Source organism: Pelophylax lessonae, assembly GCF_965119305.1.
Source record: "Pelophylax lessonae genome assembly, chromosome: 3".
Classification (NCBI taxonomy): domain Eukaryota; kingdom Metazoa; phylum Chordata; class Amphibia; order Anura; family Ranidae; genus Pelophylax; species Pelophylax lessonae.
The window spans coordinates 193502278-193521468 of NC_138770.1; the positions used below are offsets into that span (position 1 = coordinate 193502278).

The 19191-nt window shown below is 42.3% G+C and overlaps 1 protein-coding gene across 2 annotated transcripts in view; it reads left to right on the top strand.

The window, feature by feature from the left end:
- The window catches only part of LOC309551571 (glypican-5-like), a 500453-nt gene extending 499143 nt beyond the window's left edge, over positions 1–1310 (top strand). For both annotated transcript variants that reach the window (XM_082252205.1, XM_082252206.1), the window contains one exon: positions 394–1310. In XM_082252205.1, coding sequence (XP_082108331.1) covers positions 394–608 — 215 coding nt within the window. In that variant the 3' untranslated portion in view covers positions 609–1310. The remainder of the gene's footprint in view (positions 1–393) is intronic.
- The last annotated feature ends 17881 nt before the right edge of the window (positions 1311–19191 follow it).

Consider the following 19191-nt stretch of genomic DNA (forward strand, 5'->3'; position numbering starts at 1 on the left):
TTTGTAAATGTATGTGAAAAATGAAGCAGAAGGAGTAAAACTCCAGGGCTCAGAAGAGGGGTGGTCGAATCCCCAGAGTACTCAAGAGATAAAAGACATTGAGTGATTCAACCCACCAGCATCTACAAAAAGCTGTCTCAATTTCCGTTGGGTGACTCTGCACTTAGCAACTCATTTTCCTTAGTAAATGTAAGACTTCACTTTGTAAAAAATACCTAAACAGGTGCAAGAAAAAGAAACATAATTTCTGCTTGCACATGGCCTGCTCTGGGGATAATAACTGCAACTGCACTTGCAAGGTGCACAGTCTATTTTCCTTTAGCAAATCCACCCCTTTATCTTTTTTGTTTGGTAGAAGTATAAATAACATGTATATTGTTTCGTTTTTTTCAGATACAAAAAGACGGACTGACAACTCAGTTATGGTGAACCTAACGATGAAAGTGTCTGTCCCACACAGCCCCAGTGCCACCAAAACAGCTCCGAAGGAAAAGGATTCATCAAGCTCCGGTAGCAGAGTGTGCACTTCCTCTGCTATTGTTGTGGCCTCCTTATTAATTATGTGTCAGATTATATCACAGCTTTGCAATGCTGCCGCTACCTTTTAAGAATCTGCTCCTAATCCTCCGAAGCCTTATTCAAGAGAAGCAAGAAAGTAGCTTTTTAGGACAAAAGACAAAAAGACAGCATGAGCTGATGCTGAATGACCTTGGATGAGTCAACCCGCGGTTTAAATGGGATGACAGGCTGGCAAGCTAGACGTACATCTCGGGAACAGTACAGATGGAGGTGACAGATAATAAACAACTCTCACACCTCAAGCAACACGAAAACAAAGTCTCTGTTATTAAGCGGATTGGTTGCAGATATGAGATTTACAGTTCAAGAGTGAAACTTGGACAAAGTCACTGTGGATAGATGCTCACAGCCTAATCCAATAATGTAGACAAACCTGCCTGGTTGATAAACTAACATGGCAGGGCTGAAGTGATACTTTTCTACTGCTGTGCGTGTCAGATCTGAGTCTCTTTGCACTTTAGAAGCCATTAAGCAAAGATGAGCTTCACATGTTACAGATACCTCTAGAATTCTTCTCTATGATATTTGTCACTTTTGCTCCCACTTTAAAAGTCAGCAAATACAAGTGTATGTTTGTCATTGTTCTTTTTGTATTGTATTGTTTACCTGCCCTGTTTTAACAATTTAACAGGTTGATAAAGTTGTTTAAATCGCAACAGTGCAAGGATAACTGCTTTATCAAAAAAGAGTAGAGCACTGGAAGATGCAAGCTATAGGCTTTATAAATCCAGAATGTGGGCAGGATTTAAAACATCTTTCATTCAAACAGTACCTGGTGATCCTGCAATGAAGGTCCTTATCCAGGCAATTCCTGCTATAGGGTAACAAGACCCTATCCTTATATACCAACTGTGATCCTGTGTTGTCACCCGGTCACATGAGCATCCAAGTGGCCGTGCACAGGCATGGTCAACTGTTGTGGCTTTCAGAACCACCACCCTGATAAATGTAGTTTGAGTGCAGTTTTAAAGACAGGAAGTGGCTTCAAGGAGACTGCGGGAATTCAACAGTACTGAGAAGCAACAAAGGATTGAAAAAGTGAAAAACATGGCAAACATTAAAGATACAAGATGGTTTAGCAAACTCAACATTATTTACTTGGGGTTTACATGCATGTCAACACTGTCTTAGATACATGTAAACCATATTGTCCTTTTAGCAGTCTTTTGTCTCCAGACATTTTAGATAACTATTGTCCTAAACATTTATAACAAGATGCTTGGCTGGATATGGTATGCACCCTGCAGTGTTATAACTTTACTGTATAGCCCTCTAGTCAAAAACAGAAAGGAGGAAGATGTTTGGTACTTAAGCTACAGAGAGTCCTGTCACTCTTCTTGACAACCCCTGGTGTTTTTTTTCTGCTGCCTTTTACCCTGCTGACCTATACTCTGGGTCATAATGGTATAGGAAACTAATTGTAAACATGGTACATACAAACTCTTTTGATTTGGAAAACCACAGACAGACTTTGTATGATAGCAACACAGTACTACCTGCTGTATAGCTAAAGGTTCTTCAAGTCTGTTGTACCTCCAGCTAGGCAAGTCTTTGTGTCAAATAAGGTTAAAAAGTTTTCATCTAAATTCTAACAGAACGCCAGGTACGGTGACTGAAATAATTCTGACTGCAGCCAATACATATACAGTATCTCACAAAAGTGAGTACACCACTCACATTTTTGTAAATGTTTTATTATATCTTTTTTTTTAACCACTTGCCGACTGCTCACTAGAGCAGTACTGCGGCAAAGTGGCTCGATAACGTCTGACGACTTAGTACTACGTCGTCAGACATTCCCCTTTCAGTCACAGCGGGAGTCGGGCCAGGGGAGGAGCAACGGCGATCGACGCTGCTCTGCCCCGATCGTAGGGGAATCGAGTGTGGAGATCCGCCCGCTTGTGTTTACACAAGCGGGCGGATCTCCTAAGTGACAGGCAGGTTCAGATTGCAGGGTTCAGCATAGCTGAACCCTCGATCTGTCCTTGTGTCACACAGTCACCTCCCCCCACACACGTTAGTAAGCACCAGGCATACATTAACCCCTCCCTCTCCAATAAAATTAACCCCTTCCCTGCCAGTGTCATTTTTACAGTAACAGTGCATATATATAGCACTGATTACTGCAGTAATGTCACTGGTACCCCCAAAAGTGTAAAAAATGTCAGTCAAGGGTCCGATCTATCCGCCGCAATGTCGCAGTCCCGCAAAAAAAAAACGCAGATCGCCGCCATTACTCATTAAAAAAAAAAACACCAAAAATGACAGAAATCTTTCCCTTAGTTAGTAAACGCAATAACTTTTGCGCAAACCAATCAAAATACACTCATTGTGATTTTTTTTTTTACCAAACATAGGTAGCAGAAAACAAATTGGCCAAAAATTAAAAAAAAATTAGATTTTTACATTTTTTGGGGGGGGAATTTCATATAATAAAATGTGAAAAATATTGTTATTTTTTCAAAATTTACGCTCTTTTTTTGTTTATAGCGCAAAAAGTAAAAATCGCACAGGTAATCAAATGCCACCAAAAGAAAGCTCTATTTGTGGGAAAAAAAGGACGTAAATTTCGTTTGGGTACAGCGTTGTACGACCGCGCAATTGTCAGTTAAAGTCGCACAGTGCCGAATCGCAAAAAGTGGCCTGGACGTAAGACAGCAAAATCCTCCGGTGGTAAAGTGGTTAAACACTGAAGAAATGACACCTTGCTACAATGTAAAGTAGTGAGTGTACAGCTTGTATAACAGTGTTAATTTGCCGTCCCCTCAAAATAACTCAACACACAGCCATTAATGTCTAAACCGCTGATAACAAAAGTAAGTAACTTCCCTAAATGAAAAGGTCCAAATTGGGCCCAAAGTGTCAAAATTCTGTGTGGCCACCATTATTTTCCAGCACTGCCTTAATCCTCTTGGGCATGGAGTTCACCAGAGCTTCACAGGTTGCCACTGGAGTCCTCTTCCACTCCTCCATGATGACATCACAACCTTGCACTCCTCCACCTTCCATTTGAGGATGCCCCACAGATGCTCAATAGGGTTTAGTCCTGGAGACATGCTTGGCTAGTCCATCACCTTTACCCTCAGCTTCTTTAGCAAGGCAGTGGTTGTCTTTGAGGTGTGTTTGGGGTCCTTATCATGTTGGAATACTGCCCTGTGGGCCAGTCTCCGAAGGGAGGGGATCATGCTCTGCTTCAGTATGTCACAGTACATGTTGGCATTCATGGTTCCCTCAATGAACTGCAGCTCCCCAGTGCCGGAAGCACACATGACATTCCCACCACCATGCTTGACTGTAGGAAAGGCACACTTGTCTTTGTACTCCTCACCTAGTTGCCACCACACACGCTTGACACCATCTGAACCAAATAAGTTTATCTTGGTCTCATCAGACCACAGAACATGGTTCAAGTAATCCATGTCCTTAGTCTGCTTGTCTTATGCAAACTGTTTGCGGGCTTTCTTGTGCATCATCTTTAGAAGAGGCTTCCTGCTGGGATGATAGCCATGCAGACCAATTTGATGCAGTGTGCAGTGTATAGTCTGAACACTGACAGGCTGACCCCCCACCCCTTCAACCTATGCAGCAGCGCTGGCAGCACTCATATGTCTATTTCCCAAAGATAACCTCTGGATATCACTCTGAGCATGTGCACTCAACTTCTTTGGCCAACAATGGCGAGGCCTGTTCTGAGTGGAACCTGTCCTGTTAAACTACTGTATGGTCTTGGCCACCGTGCTGCAGCTCAGTTTCAGGGTCTTGACAATCTTCTTATAGCCTAGGCTATCTTTATGTAGAGCAACCATTCTTTTTTTCAGATCCTCAGAGAGTTCTTTGCCATGAGGTGCCAGTGACCAGTATGAGAGAGTGAGAGTGATAACACCAAATTTAACACACCTGCTCCCCATTCACACCTTAGAACTTGTAACACTAATGTCACATGACAGGGAAAATGGCTAATTGGGCCCAATTTGGAAAATTTTACTTAGGGGTGTATTCTCTTTTGTTGCCAGCGGTTTAGACATTAATGGCTGTGTGTTGAGTTATTTTGAGGTGACAGCAAATTTACACTTATACAAGCTGTACACTCACTACTTTACATTGTAGCAAAGATTAATTTCTTCAGTGATGTCACATGAAAATATATAATAAAATATTTACAACAATAAGAGGGGTGTACTCTTTTTTGTGAGATACTGTATATATAAAATGTATATGATGAAAAAACTGCACACTAATTAAAAACAAGCCAATGTTGAAATCAGCTAAATTACCAAATATACCCAAACTTGTGCATATACATATTACAATGGAAGGCTAAGAACACAGAAAGCTTCCATTGCACTCTTGAAGCTAAGCAGAAGGAGCAGGGATTAAAATCCACATTTTTGCCTTTGTACCTGACACTAAGTGGTATGATGATACAGTAAGCATTTTCTGTTCACGATTGCTCTGGGGTTTTTGCCAGAGTTTGAAGCAAGCAATATGTAGGTCTCCTTTAAATTGGTAATGTCAAATGAATAAGGTGGATGTTACAGAAGAGATCCCCCAAGTCTTCTTGTGGCCCTTTGCTTATTCCTTTCTGTAAAAAAAGATTGTGGGGAGTGTTTTGACATAACAGCCAATAAACTGACAACTAGGGATGAACAAATCACCAATTTTTGTTTTGTATGCAGATCTGTGTCATGTGCAGAACATTGCACAAATCAGGATCTAGACTATTGTGATTAATAAACAGTAAAACTTACTCTAGATTGGGCAAGTCTGCATAAATATATGTATACAAACCAAAATTCGCCTTATGGTGTAAAACAATTCACTGACGACGCAGTGCAAGAAATGTGGAGGAATAGCAGCCTCCCGTGGAGCATTCGGATGGATTAAATGGGTATACATCCGATCATAACATTATGACCACTGACAGGTAATGTGAATAACATTGATTTTCTCTTTACAATGGCATCTGAAAGTTGGTGGGATATATTAGGCAGCAAGTGAACATGTTGTCCCTGAAATTGATGTGTTGAAAGCAGTAAAAAAAAAGAAAAGAAAATAGGCAGGCGTAACGATGTGAGTGACTTTGGGAAGGGCCATATTGTAATGGCTAAACTACTGGGTTAGAGCATCTCCAAAACTGCAGGTTCTGTAGGGTGTTCCCAATCTGCAATGGTCAAGATCAAGGAAAACATTTTAGTCATTTTCTTCGTCAGCTGCATGTTTTCATTGATGAAAACTAAATGAAAATAAAACTAGAATTAAGTCAATTGGGGAAAACTATGATGAAAATAAATTACAATTTTCATTTACCTTTTTACCAGTACATTTTAGTCAACTAAAATCTAATGGGTTTAGTTAAATTGTAATGCATTTATTAAGTATTTCTCTAGAATTTCCAAACTCATTATATACTCCTGGAGTAAAAATCGAATAACGTTAATATTAAGGTTTGACATGCACTACAGACAATGATTTAGCCAATGAGATATATAAGGGCAGTGTGCATTATACTTTGGAGATGGGGAAGTAAATGGGAGGGAGGGAGGAAGTGTATAAGAGCAGAGACCTGGACGGCCTGGGGAGGCTGTTATTTTACTCAGTGCTAAGTACTTCTACCTTGATGGGAGGAGAAACACTCACCACAACACATCTGACGAAGGAGCTCCTCTTCTGCAGTTGCAGGGCATTTTTCCAGAACTCCAAGGCAGCAGGTAGACAGAGGCAGCCTGCATCTCTCAGCTTGCTGATATACTCAGGGGGCTGGGGCTTTAACAGACAGGTGGAGCTCCGTGGAAAGCAGAAGTTCAGGTTGGTACTGGAGATTTTAGTTGACTAAAATACAACTAAAACAATTCAGATGAATAAAATATGACTAAAATTAAAATGGCATTTTAGTCAGAAGACTATAACTAAAACTAAATCGAAATTTGATGTCAAAATTAACAGTGGCCAAAACCTACCAAAATAGGTGGAAGCAAGGAAAACTGGTGCACTAGCGTCAGGATCATGGTCGGCCAAGGCTCACTGATGCAAGTGGGGAGCAAAGGCTAGACTGTGTAGTACGATCCTAAAGAAGAGCAACAGTAATTGCTGAAAAAGTCAATGGTGGTTGCGATAGAAAGGTGTCAGAACACACAGTCCATCGCAGTTTGTTGCGTATGGGGCTGCATAGCAACAGACCAGTCAGGGTGCCCAAGCTGACCCGTGTCCATCGCCAAAAGCTCCTACAATAGGCATGTGAGTATGCAAAGTTGACCACTAGAGGAAGAACTGCAAAGGCAGAAGGTGGCCTGGTCAGATGAATTCAAGAATGGTTTGAGGAATACAATGAGTTTGAGGTGTTGACTAGGCCTTTCAAATTTTGCAGACTTTAATCCAATTGAGCATCTATGTGATGTGCAAGAAAAATCAGTCTAATTCATGAAGACCTTACCTCACAATTTACAGGACTTAAAACATCTGCTACTGACGACATGGAACCACATACCACAGCATAGCTTCGGAGGTCTATTGGAGTTCATGCCTCAATGGGTTATGGTGGGTGGTCATAATGTTATGGTTGATGTGTATGTACGGGTGTTTCTATGCAGTAGGACTATATTTATCACTCTGGCTGCACTAGACACATGTGAGCTACAATGCTTCTCTGCAAATGCGTAGGTTTGACATCATCCATGTCACATTATTTTTTTTTTACCATTGCCTTGAGGGGGTATATATATCCAGCGGGTGCGCTGATTCTTGTGGTGCCCCAGCAAAGCACAGTGCACAGTGTTTGTCCAAAAACAAAACATTTTTTTTACTTTGCTGAGCAGCGCAGTTTCATTTAACCCTTTTTGGCCATGGAGCCTATGGAGCACGTTTCACCGCCCGATCCACTCCTGGAAGCTGCGGGACCTTCTGGGTCTCAGTCTGCCCTGGCGGCCAAGACAGCAGCCCTGCAGTCAGTAGTAGCCAAAGTAAATATGGTCCTGCAAAGGAGAGCTGGCAAGAAGCGCTCCCTGCCTTCACCTGTATCCTCTGCTTCCTCAGATTCTGAGGTGGATTTGGCCGCAGCAGACGAGAGTCAGCCCACTGGGTCTGCGTCCACACACGCTGAGTGTTCTATTAGTAAGGATGAGTCCTCCTCCTCTGCAGCCACGCATGAAAAAGCGCTGGTGGAGGCCCTGATTGTATCGATGCGGGAAACTTTAAAGTTGGAGGGCTCAGCTACTGCTGAGTTGGCGACGCCGGTGCAATTTGGCACCCGCAAATCTTCAAAGGTATTTCCCTTTCCTGCCTATTTTGATGAGAATTTCACTAGTCAGTGGGGTTAGCCAAAATGCATGGTTGGCATTAGGTTCCGTCGGTGCTTCAAAGGCTTCCCTTTGAAAATATTAGAGAAATTCCTCTGCTCACTCTGTCGCAGAAGGTGGCTTTCTTAGCAGCTATTACTTCTCCCAATGCAGGGAATTTTTTATTTCAATGACACCAAGGATGCAGGGACAATCTTTTTTCCAGTGACACCACAGATGCATCTCTACCCAAAACCCTGCTCACCCATAGTGCAGTGACCCTGTTTTTAAAATGTTTTAAAAAAAAATTTTTTTTTTGGGGGGGGGGGGGGCGCAAGTAGCTGGTCTTGCCTAGGGCGCAAAATAGTTTAGCACCGGTCCTGCCTGGCAGTGACTGAACAGATTAGGAAATCCAATTCTTTGTTTGTTCTTACAGATGAACCCCGTAAGGGGCAGGCCGCATCTGCTGCGACCATTTCCAAGTGGATCAGGCAGACATTGGTGCAGATTGACTGGAAAAGAGGGTGGCGCACAGATGTGGTATAGATGTAAATACACCCCAAAATGTATGCACAGTCAGCAGGGGGTAATTAAAAGTTAATTTATTCACAAATTAACTTTTAATTACCCCCTGCTGACTGTGCATACATTTTGGGGTGTATTTACATCTATACCACATCTGTGCTCCATCCGCTTCTCCAGTCAATATGTCTTGCATTCACATCCCACGCCAGGGATTGGCAGCATTGTTAGTGGTACATTTGCAATATTATCCAGAGGTTTTATGGATTATTTGTCCAAGGGTTTTTTCCAGATGACAATTGCCAGGACTATATTTTCTTTTCTTTAGACAGTGGTGCAGGCTTACTCCATTAAGGGTCAGGTTCCTCCTTACCCTGTTAACCACTTAAGCCCCGGAAGATTTTACCCCCATTCCGACCAGGGGGTATTTTGCGATTCGGCACTGCGTGACGTTAACGGACAATTGCGCGGTCGTGCGACGCTGTACCTAAACGAATTTGACGTCCTTTTTTTCCCACAAACAGAGCTTTCTTTTGGTGGTATTTGATCACCTGTGCGATTTTTTGATCACGCGCTATAAACAAAAAAAGAGCGTCAATTTTGCAAAAATAGCAATATTTTTCACATTTTTTTATATGAAATTCCCCCAAAAAAAAATGTAAAAATCAAAATTTTTAAAAATTTTCGGCCAATTTGTTTTATGCTACCTATGTTTGGTAAAAAAAATCGCAAAAAGCGTATTTTGATTGGTTTACGCAAAAGTTATCGCGTTTACTAACAAAGGGAAAGATGTTTGTCATTTTTGTTGTTTTTTTTTTTAACGCGTAATGGCGGCGATCTGCGATTTTTTTTGCGGTACTGCGACATAGCGGCGGACAGATCGGACCCTTGACTGACATTTTTGACACTTTTGGGGTTACCAGTGACATTTCTACAGTAATCAGTGCTATACATATGAACTGTTACTGTAAAAATACACTGGTAGTGAAGGGGTTAACTTTATTTGGGAGGGAGGGGCTGTGTGTGTCCCTAGGGGCGTGGTTTCTACTGTGATTGGCTGTGGCTCTAGCTGTAAGGACACTGATCAACGGATCTACATACTAGATCCGAGTGATCAGTGTCTTTGTAGCGAGGAGAATGACAGGCAGTTTGTTTACACAAGCTGCCTGACATTCTCCCTCTCCCCTGCCGATCGCCGAGTGGCCGGCGGACATCGGGTCCGCTGGTCACACGCGCGGGGGGGTCCGTGACCACGCGGGAGCGGGAGCGCGCCTCCGGGGGCGCGCGCTCGCTCCCTAGACCCTCACAAGCAAGCAATGTAGCCCTACGTTAGTTTGCCTGTGAGGGGCTGACCGCCGACGTAGATAGTCGTGCGGCGGTCGGCAAGTGGTTAAAGCGCATTTTGCAAGGGCACTTAGTGCCTCCAGGGCCTTCTGTCATCAGGCGTCAGTGGTTCAGATGTGCAAGGCGGCTACGTGGTCATCTGTACACACATTAACAAAATTTTATAAGGTGGATGTACTTGCATCTTCGGATGCAGCACTTGGCCACAAAGTTTTGCAGGCTGCAGTTGCGGAGGCTTTCGCTTCTTGAGGGTGAAAATTTTTCCTGGTGGTGAGCTCCAGTTGTTGCTAGATGAGCTCCTGTTGTTACCTGGTTGGCTATCTTTAGCCTTGTTAGGGATTCTGCGTTTGCTGTGTTTTTTCCCACCCCTCATGTTGTCACTGCTGTGGGACATCCCAATGGTCTGAAGAATTAAAGCTGTGCCTGTCAGTGAACAAAAGAGAAAACTTGATTTTTGTCTTTACAGTAATATCCTTTTCTCTGAGGTTCACTGACAGACACAGCACCGGTCCCTCTGTTGGGGCTGAGTTATTTGTTCTTCTGACACTGCTTGTTACAAACTGGAAGTCCTACAGCAGGAAATTATAGTATACCCTCTGGGACTGCCCCAGGGGCACAACCAAAAAAGTTTCAGCCTAGTCCTACTACTGAAGAGAGACAGCATAATACCCAATAGTCTGAAGAATTGAAGCTGTGTCTGTCAGTGAACCTCAGAGAAAAGGATTTTACGGTAAGACAAAAATCCAGTTTTTGTCTGTTCTCCTTACAGGGGAAAATAGCATGTTGCTTTTTTTATAATCTCATTAAAGTAGATGCTTCAATTTTTTTCCAAAGCTGTTGAAACAAAGCATAACAGTAGTTTATAAAAAGCCGCCTTTGCCTCTAGGCATCAATCTACTTCTGTCTAATAATGAATTAGTCATAAGAGCTAGTCGTTGACAATTAGAAATATTTCCCAGCATTGTCAAGGCATTGTCCTCCGATCAACACAGTACCCACTGCCCATAGGCAGTAAAATATCAGAACCCTCCTCTTCTGTAACCCTACTAGTGATGGGCAGAACAACCCCCTGTTCGGTTCACACCAGAACATCTCGAACAAGGAAAAAGTTCTACTGAACATGCAAACTCTATTAAAGTCTTTGGGACACGAACATGAAAAATCAAAAGTCCTTGTTTTAAAGGCTTATATGCAAGTTATTGCCATAACAAGTGTATGGGGACCCGGGTACTGCCCTGAGGGACATGTATCAATGCAAAAAATGATTTTTAAAACGATAGTTTTTACAGGAGCAGTGGGTTTAATGATGCTTAAAGTAAAACAATAAAAATGAACAATTCCTTTAAATATCGTGCCTGGGGGGTCCCCTTAATGTGTCTGTAAAGTGGCACATCTGTACGAGGTATGGAGCGTTCTGCAGCTATACTGACACTTCTAAAGGAAAAAATATAATTTAAACTTGCTCACCGCTGTAATGTATTTTCGGCTCCCGATACTAAAGATAAAAAATTATTGAAAAGAAAAACGGCGTAGGGCCCCCCCCCCCCCCCTAGTCCATACTAGGCCCTTTAGGGTACTTTCACCCCCTTCCTGCCTAGACCAAATTTCAGCTTTCAGTGCTCATTAGCATCTATGGGAAATATCGGTCAGCATGACATGGCACTGCTCCCTGTCTTTAACATTGGCGTTTATGGGAAATATTGGTCTGCTTGACATGGCACTGCTCCCAAACTATAAGTGATAGGGATGCAATACTTGGGGAGCACCGAGAGGGGACCCTGGACTACAAAATATCTATACATTTTAAAAGTAGAGTATGCCTGTACACTACACTGATTGCACTAAACTAACTTAACACACCCACTACCTGCCTAATCTCTACTGTAACACACTATACATGGCTGCCGTATAAGTGGCAGCCTTATATAGTGTAGGGCGTGGACTTAGCCCCTGAGCCATGATTGGCTAAACGCACCCTGCCTTTGACCTATGATGGCTCTGACAGGACATTGTGCTGTAATTGGCCAAAGCATATAGGTCAGGTGCATGCTTTGGCCAATCACCAGCAATCAATACACTGCAACAGCGCAGTGCATTATAGGGCGCTCATCGGCGGGCAAACTTCTCGCCAAGCGCCCCATTTGTTTGTGTGTTCTGTGGACACACGAACAGATGACGTTCGAGTGGAACTTACACAGAGCCCAATCCTAATCCCTACTTGCATTTTCAGCATTCAGACTATATATAACTATAGCTCAATAAAAAAGCATCCTAAACCAGCAGGCAAGCTCCACAGACATGCTAATGTGCACTGTATATCTATGGCAAGAGAGCATCCAACCTTGAAATGACTTAAAACAAAGCAAGTAATGCAGGTGAGAAGGACACTAGGAAATAGTCATTCATATTTTGCATTAAGCCATGTTCCTGTGGGAGCTTTTCCACTGGTATCTTATTGCCATAAAAGCCAGACAGAACATTGACTACTTATACTATTATTTCTGGCTTTATGGAGTTGTGTAGACTAGGTTTGTGAATCTGGAGTAAGCAGAACTCTTCCTTCATATTGATTTCCTGGACTTTATTGTATTCATCATGTGTACTGCTGGGAATTACAGATAAGAGGAGTATATTTGTAAGGCCTGTCATTGTTTAATTAGGTGTATGTCACATATGTTCCATAATGGATCACACGTAAAGAACTCATTTGAAATGTTGTAATGCAACTAGTAGTTCGTAATTCTGATTAGTTTGCCTTTCTTAGATTTACCTGCAATTCACACTTCAAAGCTCAACTTTTGTAAATTCATTGTATTTAGCTTAGTTTTGTTTAAAATGGTAAGTTAGAACCTTTGAGTGCCTCCAAAATATCTAAGGGAGGAAAGAGGGACACATTTGACAATATTGTCCATCTATGAACCACATGTGAATCACACAGGAGCCACACTGCATTCCTGTTCAAATCACATGCCATTCATTTCGGCGTGATTTGAGTTCATTCACTTTGTAAAGTTTTCATCTTAACACTCACAGTTTGGAACCTATTGTAGTGGTAATCACTAATCAGCAGCATTGACTTGCCCCATACGATGAAAATAGTTGAAAACAGTATATCCTAATTGTACAGAACAGAACACAGACCTTCAGGTGATTGAATACAGGTAAGTGTAACGGATCAGGGCACCCCAGACCGGTACCTCCGTTGACAGATGCTCCTAGTGCTTTCCAAGGGCTCCAAGCACTCCACCAGACACCATAACCACTTCAAACCCCACAAACCGCCGCAGCTTGGTTAGGGTCTCGCAATCTCCTACCCACCCTGGACCTACGACAAGGCTCCAGGTTCCTGTGGGTGAACCTCTCTTTCCCCAGAGAGTGCAGCAGAACAAGCTCTTACACAAGCTCTTACAAGAGCTCAGTGATTCTCTAAGGGAGTATGGAAGACCATAGCAATCCCTTGCAGCAGATTCCCCCAACAAGAGACAAGACTCTAGATTGAAGGTGAACTAACTCAGAACAACTTTATTGAACAGACTTATATACAGTTTTCACCCACAAGGTACCACCCAGGTGGACCTTGTTGAAGACTGTACCCAACATTCACCATCCAATCAGAACAGAGTTTTACACTCTCATACAGTGTACACAAAAATATACAATGTGGGACAATCCCCCCTCCCCCTTAGCATCCAATCCACATATCTTTATACATCCTATAATATGTTTCTCTTAAGGCAGACAGACAGAACAATGGGAGGTCATTAGCACTTAACAATGAGACAGGGCAATCCACATTCCCTCCCAATACACAACAAAAGGAACCTGTCTGACATTGAAAGATATGTAATATACACAGCATTTAGTAATTACAGATTTCATGGCAAACGGGAATAAATCTTTATATTCCTATATGGAGATGGCTGGCAAATATGACAGTCCCATCTGAAGCAATTTAAACCATTAATTATCTGTTTTTACTCATAGTGACGGTGAATACCGTCACAGTAAGCTTTTGAGGACATGCCTCCTGAGCATCCGCCTATAACCCTACCCCACTCTGTGATTTCACAGTTTTGTTAGTGTCCTAACGTGATGGACCTCTTTTGCCTTGCAGAGAAATAATACTTAGCTTAACTAGTTTACTATTTTATCTTCAGATGTTTTCAATGCATCCAGACCAGTGCAATCTCGGTAAAGCCTTGGAAGCAGTTCCTAGACCCTATGCCATGGCAACGGCTTGTAATATTTCTTCAGGTACTGCATCCTGCATTGGCCCTTAACTTGGGACTTGGTGCCATGTGTGTAGACAGCTGCAAGGTGCTACACAAGTCCTGGGTTATGATCCATCCCTATGGAACCTATTCCTCTGAAGACCCTTTCTGAGGTAGGCCCACTATGATGGGCGAAGCCTGGACTCTATATATGGTCCAGCATCATGGAAAGGTAAGACAGGATCTTGTATCTCTAACTTTTAATCTAAAAATGGCTGTGTTTGGAATTTCTTTATGTGTTCACTAGACTGTAAACTTTTCAAATTTAGTGCTAAAATTCAACCATTCAGTGCTTAGTCTCAGGTGGATGACCAGGTGTTACATCACACCACTGATCACAAAGTGTACCGCCCTTTCTGCCTGAAGTACTAAAAAGATACGCAGGGACTTCTTCTCACTATTTTGCCACAATAAATTTGCTATAAGACAGTCTACACCCAGGTTGCTGCTTCCGGAGATGCCAAAGGCCTGCACAACATTTGACCTCATAGTAACTATTTTTCCCTTGCACCAGAACAGGATCTGATATTAATACCATTCTCTGTATCTCCTCCACTCTCCACTGATGCGGACAATTACTCATGTAAAAGAATGAAAACTAATAGTGCTCTCTGTACATTTAAGGACATTTATTTAAAATATCGCTATATAAAACACTCACAAGCATGTGCACACTAAGCGCTATGTACTATGCATGACACAATAAGGCAGCTGTCCTCTCATCACAGGCTCTGCCAATGTCAAGATAGCTACCACCTGACCTTACTGACGTAGCTCCAGAGGAGAGTGGTGGGGATAAGGATTGTATTTGGGAGCCATCTGATCATTGGCCGGTGAGGGGGCAAAAGCGCATATGACCCTTGACTAATAATCAGGGTCTTGTCTGAAGGTGAGCATATGCTGAGCACGGGTGATGCAGATCATAATTGATTCATAAGTTGAAATTTTCTGAGCACATGGATAATACTGGTGGATAAAAGCACATTCAAGAATCATCCTTTTTTAACCTTTTTTGGACTTTTTTATTCGGACATTTAAGTCACTTAATTTGTGGTGTTATTGAATAGAAGTGGCGCTACATCTTTTTGCTATATATTAAGTCTATGATGATTGATTGGATCACTCTAGAAAAGATTTGCACTCATCTAAATCCAGTGGAAACAGAGTTTACTAAAAAAAAAGGTCTGTGTTTGATTCTTCCGTCTCAGTCTTAAACACAAATCTAAATGTACCAATCACGGATGTTCCTTCTTTGAAAGATTCAACAGGTAGACAGTTTAAAATGCTCTTAAAGGTTCTTTACTCTTGCAGGCCATCTCTGCAGCCAGTTTTTGCTGCAATTTCAGTATGTCAAACTGCAGCTAACTAGGATTATGCAATGAAAAACCAACATGATCCTGTCTTCCAGGACTGTGCCTTAACTGAGTCAGGTATGACTCTTTTAAGGCAGAGGTCTTTTGGGGGAGCCACTTGACCAATTTTTGAAATATTTCACATGGAGGACAATATACCCACACTCAACTGCCATCTCAGCCTGCCATGGCTGAAGACCGGTGCTCTGGCAAAAGTGTTCCTACACTTAAACAAAGTAGTCCATAATAGAATTAAGCTGGCACTTGGCACAATCCATAAACCAGAGAATCTTTATTGGCTACATGTAAAAACCTCATAACAATAAAAAAGGGAATTACATCACCTAAACAATAATTAGGAATTATAGCTGACTCCCCATGAGTACGGGTGGGGTTTCCAGAGCTAGATACACATGATATACAGAAATAAAAAATGACCAAGGTGTGAAGCAAACCTAGTGTCAAAACAGAGGTTCTGTATAGAAACACAGCGGCTTATAACAGATACAAATATTTTATTGGCAAATCAAATATAATACATCAAAACAACCTTCACCAGACCATAGATAAAATATTTGTGAAAATGCTGTCAGTAAAATAAAGTTAAAAAAAAGAGTATTGCTGCGCTCCACTTAAAATTAACAATGATACAATTTAAAACTGAAAAGCGGCTGTCACAAAATCCTGAATGCAAAAGTGGATTAAATAGACAAATAATAGAAGGTGTAGCACTAATCCAAATTGGGTATAACAGATTCACAAGACCATATTTAGATGCACAAGTCCATATTCAGAAGGAAAGGTCCCCACTGTATCAGTGTCCACTCCACACTAATATTACGCTAGGGTGCAAGCTGAAGAACCACCACCGAGTTAGGAAACACCGCCTCTTACCAGATGACCAGGACCTTTATTACAAAGGTCATGGACAGCACAGATCATAGAGATGAACAGGTGACCCAAATGCTTCTCCAATGTTTCTCATAAGGCAACGCGTATTACTGCTTAGTAGTAAATGGCTCAGATGAAAACAAAAAAAAATCCCTCATAGCGTATTAAGTAAGGCACACTTTATTCTCTACACAGCCAAAGCTTAGCAGCTTACGCGATTGCAGAGTGGCAGCAGCATTAACCGATTCCTCCGTAAATAGCCTGCATCAGTGAATTCCCCACCAAGACAATGGCCTCCGCGTCTCCTCCTCGTGGTAACGTCAGCCGCCATTGGCTCATTCCAACGCGTTTTGTCATACGCTGACGATGTACAAGTGAAGGTACAAGTCTATAACCCAGGTCTATAAATATTCTTTGTCTTTTTTTTTTTTGTCTTTGTAATGTACTCGGAAATATAGAATTTACAATTGAGCCAAAAAACCTCTTATTATTTATTTATTTTTTTATTATAAACGGTGGTTTCGTAAACTAAATTTCTTTCACAAAGCTTTACTAAGAAAGACTAGAGCAATACACAAAAGACTTGTCAGGAAACCTGATATAAGAAGTAGTTATGGATACAGTAATACAAAAAAGGCTAAGTACAGGCACAATGGTTTTTACAAGGATTGCTCAAAAAGCACTCCTATCAGTGTAGTCAAGTTTAGTATAATCCTATATAAGTCAAGAGTATAATCCTATATAAGGAGTGCTGGGCAGAAAACTATATGAGCCTTAGTGTAGGGGCGAAAAGTATTATGAGAAAAAGTGAAGAGTATTTACTAAGAAAAATGTATCGACAAAAAGTTAAAGTGCAAAAAAGAGGTGAGAGAAAGAAATCTAAATTCAAGGAGAAAATAGAAATAAAAGTGGGGAAGAGAGGCAGGTTAAGGGTGGAGAGGAGAAAAAGAGGAATCTCGGGGGTGCTTAAAGCTCAAATAAATCAGGTAGCTAATAAGAAGGAGGCATGATATCATGAAGGTTAGGAGTAGGCTATCCAGAAATGTACTATGAGTATCTGCAGGTATGTCCATCAACTTTTTATCTTGCATAATTCCAGTGAGTCTATTTTTACCGGTTTCAAAGACTAAAGTGTTACTATACCCAGGACCCTGCATTCACTATATCTGGTCTCCCACACTACACAGAACATGAAAATGCAATTATTTTAGTAAATATAAAAGGATAAATACATTTTCTCATAAGCAGTATATAGCAGTCTTGTGACTTCTATCAGTGTCTGGCTGAGAACTGGTTAAAACTTTTAATTTTCCTCTGACTGTCCTATGAGGCTGCATGACTCCTAAACCCTCTGTCTAGACAGTACTGACAATCACATGTCTCTATGTCAAAAATAATGTAAGGGGGGTAGAGAGGAGTGACATTATGGAAGGTAGGGATGCACCGAAATTTTCGGCCGAAAATGGGCCTATCCCATTTCGGCCGAAAATGGGTTAAAAATGCCGAAAGTAATGGCCGCCGTGAGGAAGGAGGAGGGCTAAGCGCAGGTTTGAAAAGACGCGCATCTGGCCGGCCGCTCCCGCCTCTCAATGATGTCCCTACTACTACGATCTGTGCATGAATGAACTAACAGACCAGGCGGGAGGGCGGGCGAGCGGCCACTAATAGCTGTAACTATGTATGTGCTTCACTTCACTTCCCTGTCAGCGGGACGATGTGCATGAATGAACTGACACTCCGAGCGGGAGGGCGGGGGGAGCGGCCGCTAATAACTATAACTATGTGAGCCTTCACTTCCCTGTCATGCGGGTATCTCCTCTGACAGGGAAGTGAAGCACTCACAAAGTTATAGTTATTAGCGGCCGCTCCCCCCGCCCCTCCCGCCCGGAGTGTCAGTTCATTCATGCACATCGTCCCGCTGACAGGGAAGTGAAGTGAAGTGAAGCTCTCACATAGTTACAGCTATTAGCGGCCGCTCGCCCGCCCTCCCGCCCGGTGTGTCAGTTCATTCATGCACAATTGAACAGATCGTAGTAGTAGTGACATCACCAGGAGGCGGGCCGCCGGCCAGAGGCGCGTCTTTTGAATGAAGGACACCGGAGGAGGGGGGGGGAGCTGAAGCGAGCTTACCAGTGGCAGTTAATTAACCCCTTTGTGCTGCATTAGTGCAGCCAGTATCAGTGCAACCAGTGTTAATTAACACTGATACTGGTTGCAGTAATGCAGCACAAAGGGGTTAATTAACTGCCACTGGTTGGTCACTAATGCATCAGTGACCAGCAGTGGCAATACATTAACCCCCTCATGCTGCATGATACAAATACCATTGGAAATGAAATTAACCACTTACCAACCCATCACAGTACATATACTGTGACAGGGTGGCAGCGACAGGTGTACGTCGCTGCCTGTTTTTGGTGTATGCCCCTCTTCTATCTAATTTAAAATGATTTGGGGGAAAAAGTCATTTTCGGTTTTCGGTTTTCGGCCAAGGGCATCCTGCATTTTCGGTTTTGGTTTCGGCCCAAAATTTTCATTTCGGTGCATCCCTAATGGAAGGGATGAGAACTGAGTTAGAATCCATGTGGGTAGAACTCTATAGGTAAGAAGTAAAGAGGAAAGTAATAGTGGGGGTATGTTATAGGCCGCCCAACCAAAGGGAGGAGGTTGAGCTGGAATTTCTATCATTGTTGGGTAAGACGGCAAAGCTGGGGCCAGTCATCATATAAGGGGACTTTAATTATCCCGACATTGACTGTGAAGAGGGGACTACACACTCACTAAAGTCCTGTCTCTTCATTAAAACCTTACAGGACAACTACATGTCTCAGTTGGTGGATTCTTCTACTAGAGAGAATGCAGTGCAGGATCTATTCATTACTAATGACCCACATCTAATCTCAAATGTAGGAGTCCAGGACAACTTGGGTTCTAGCGATCACAGGATGATCACATTTAGCA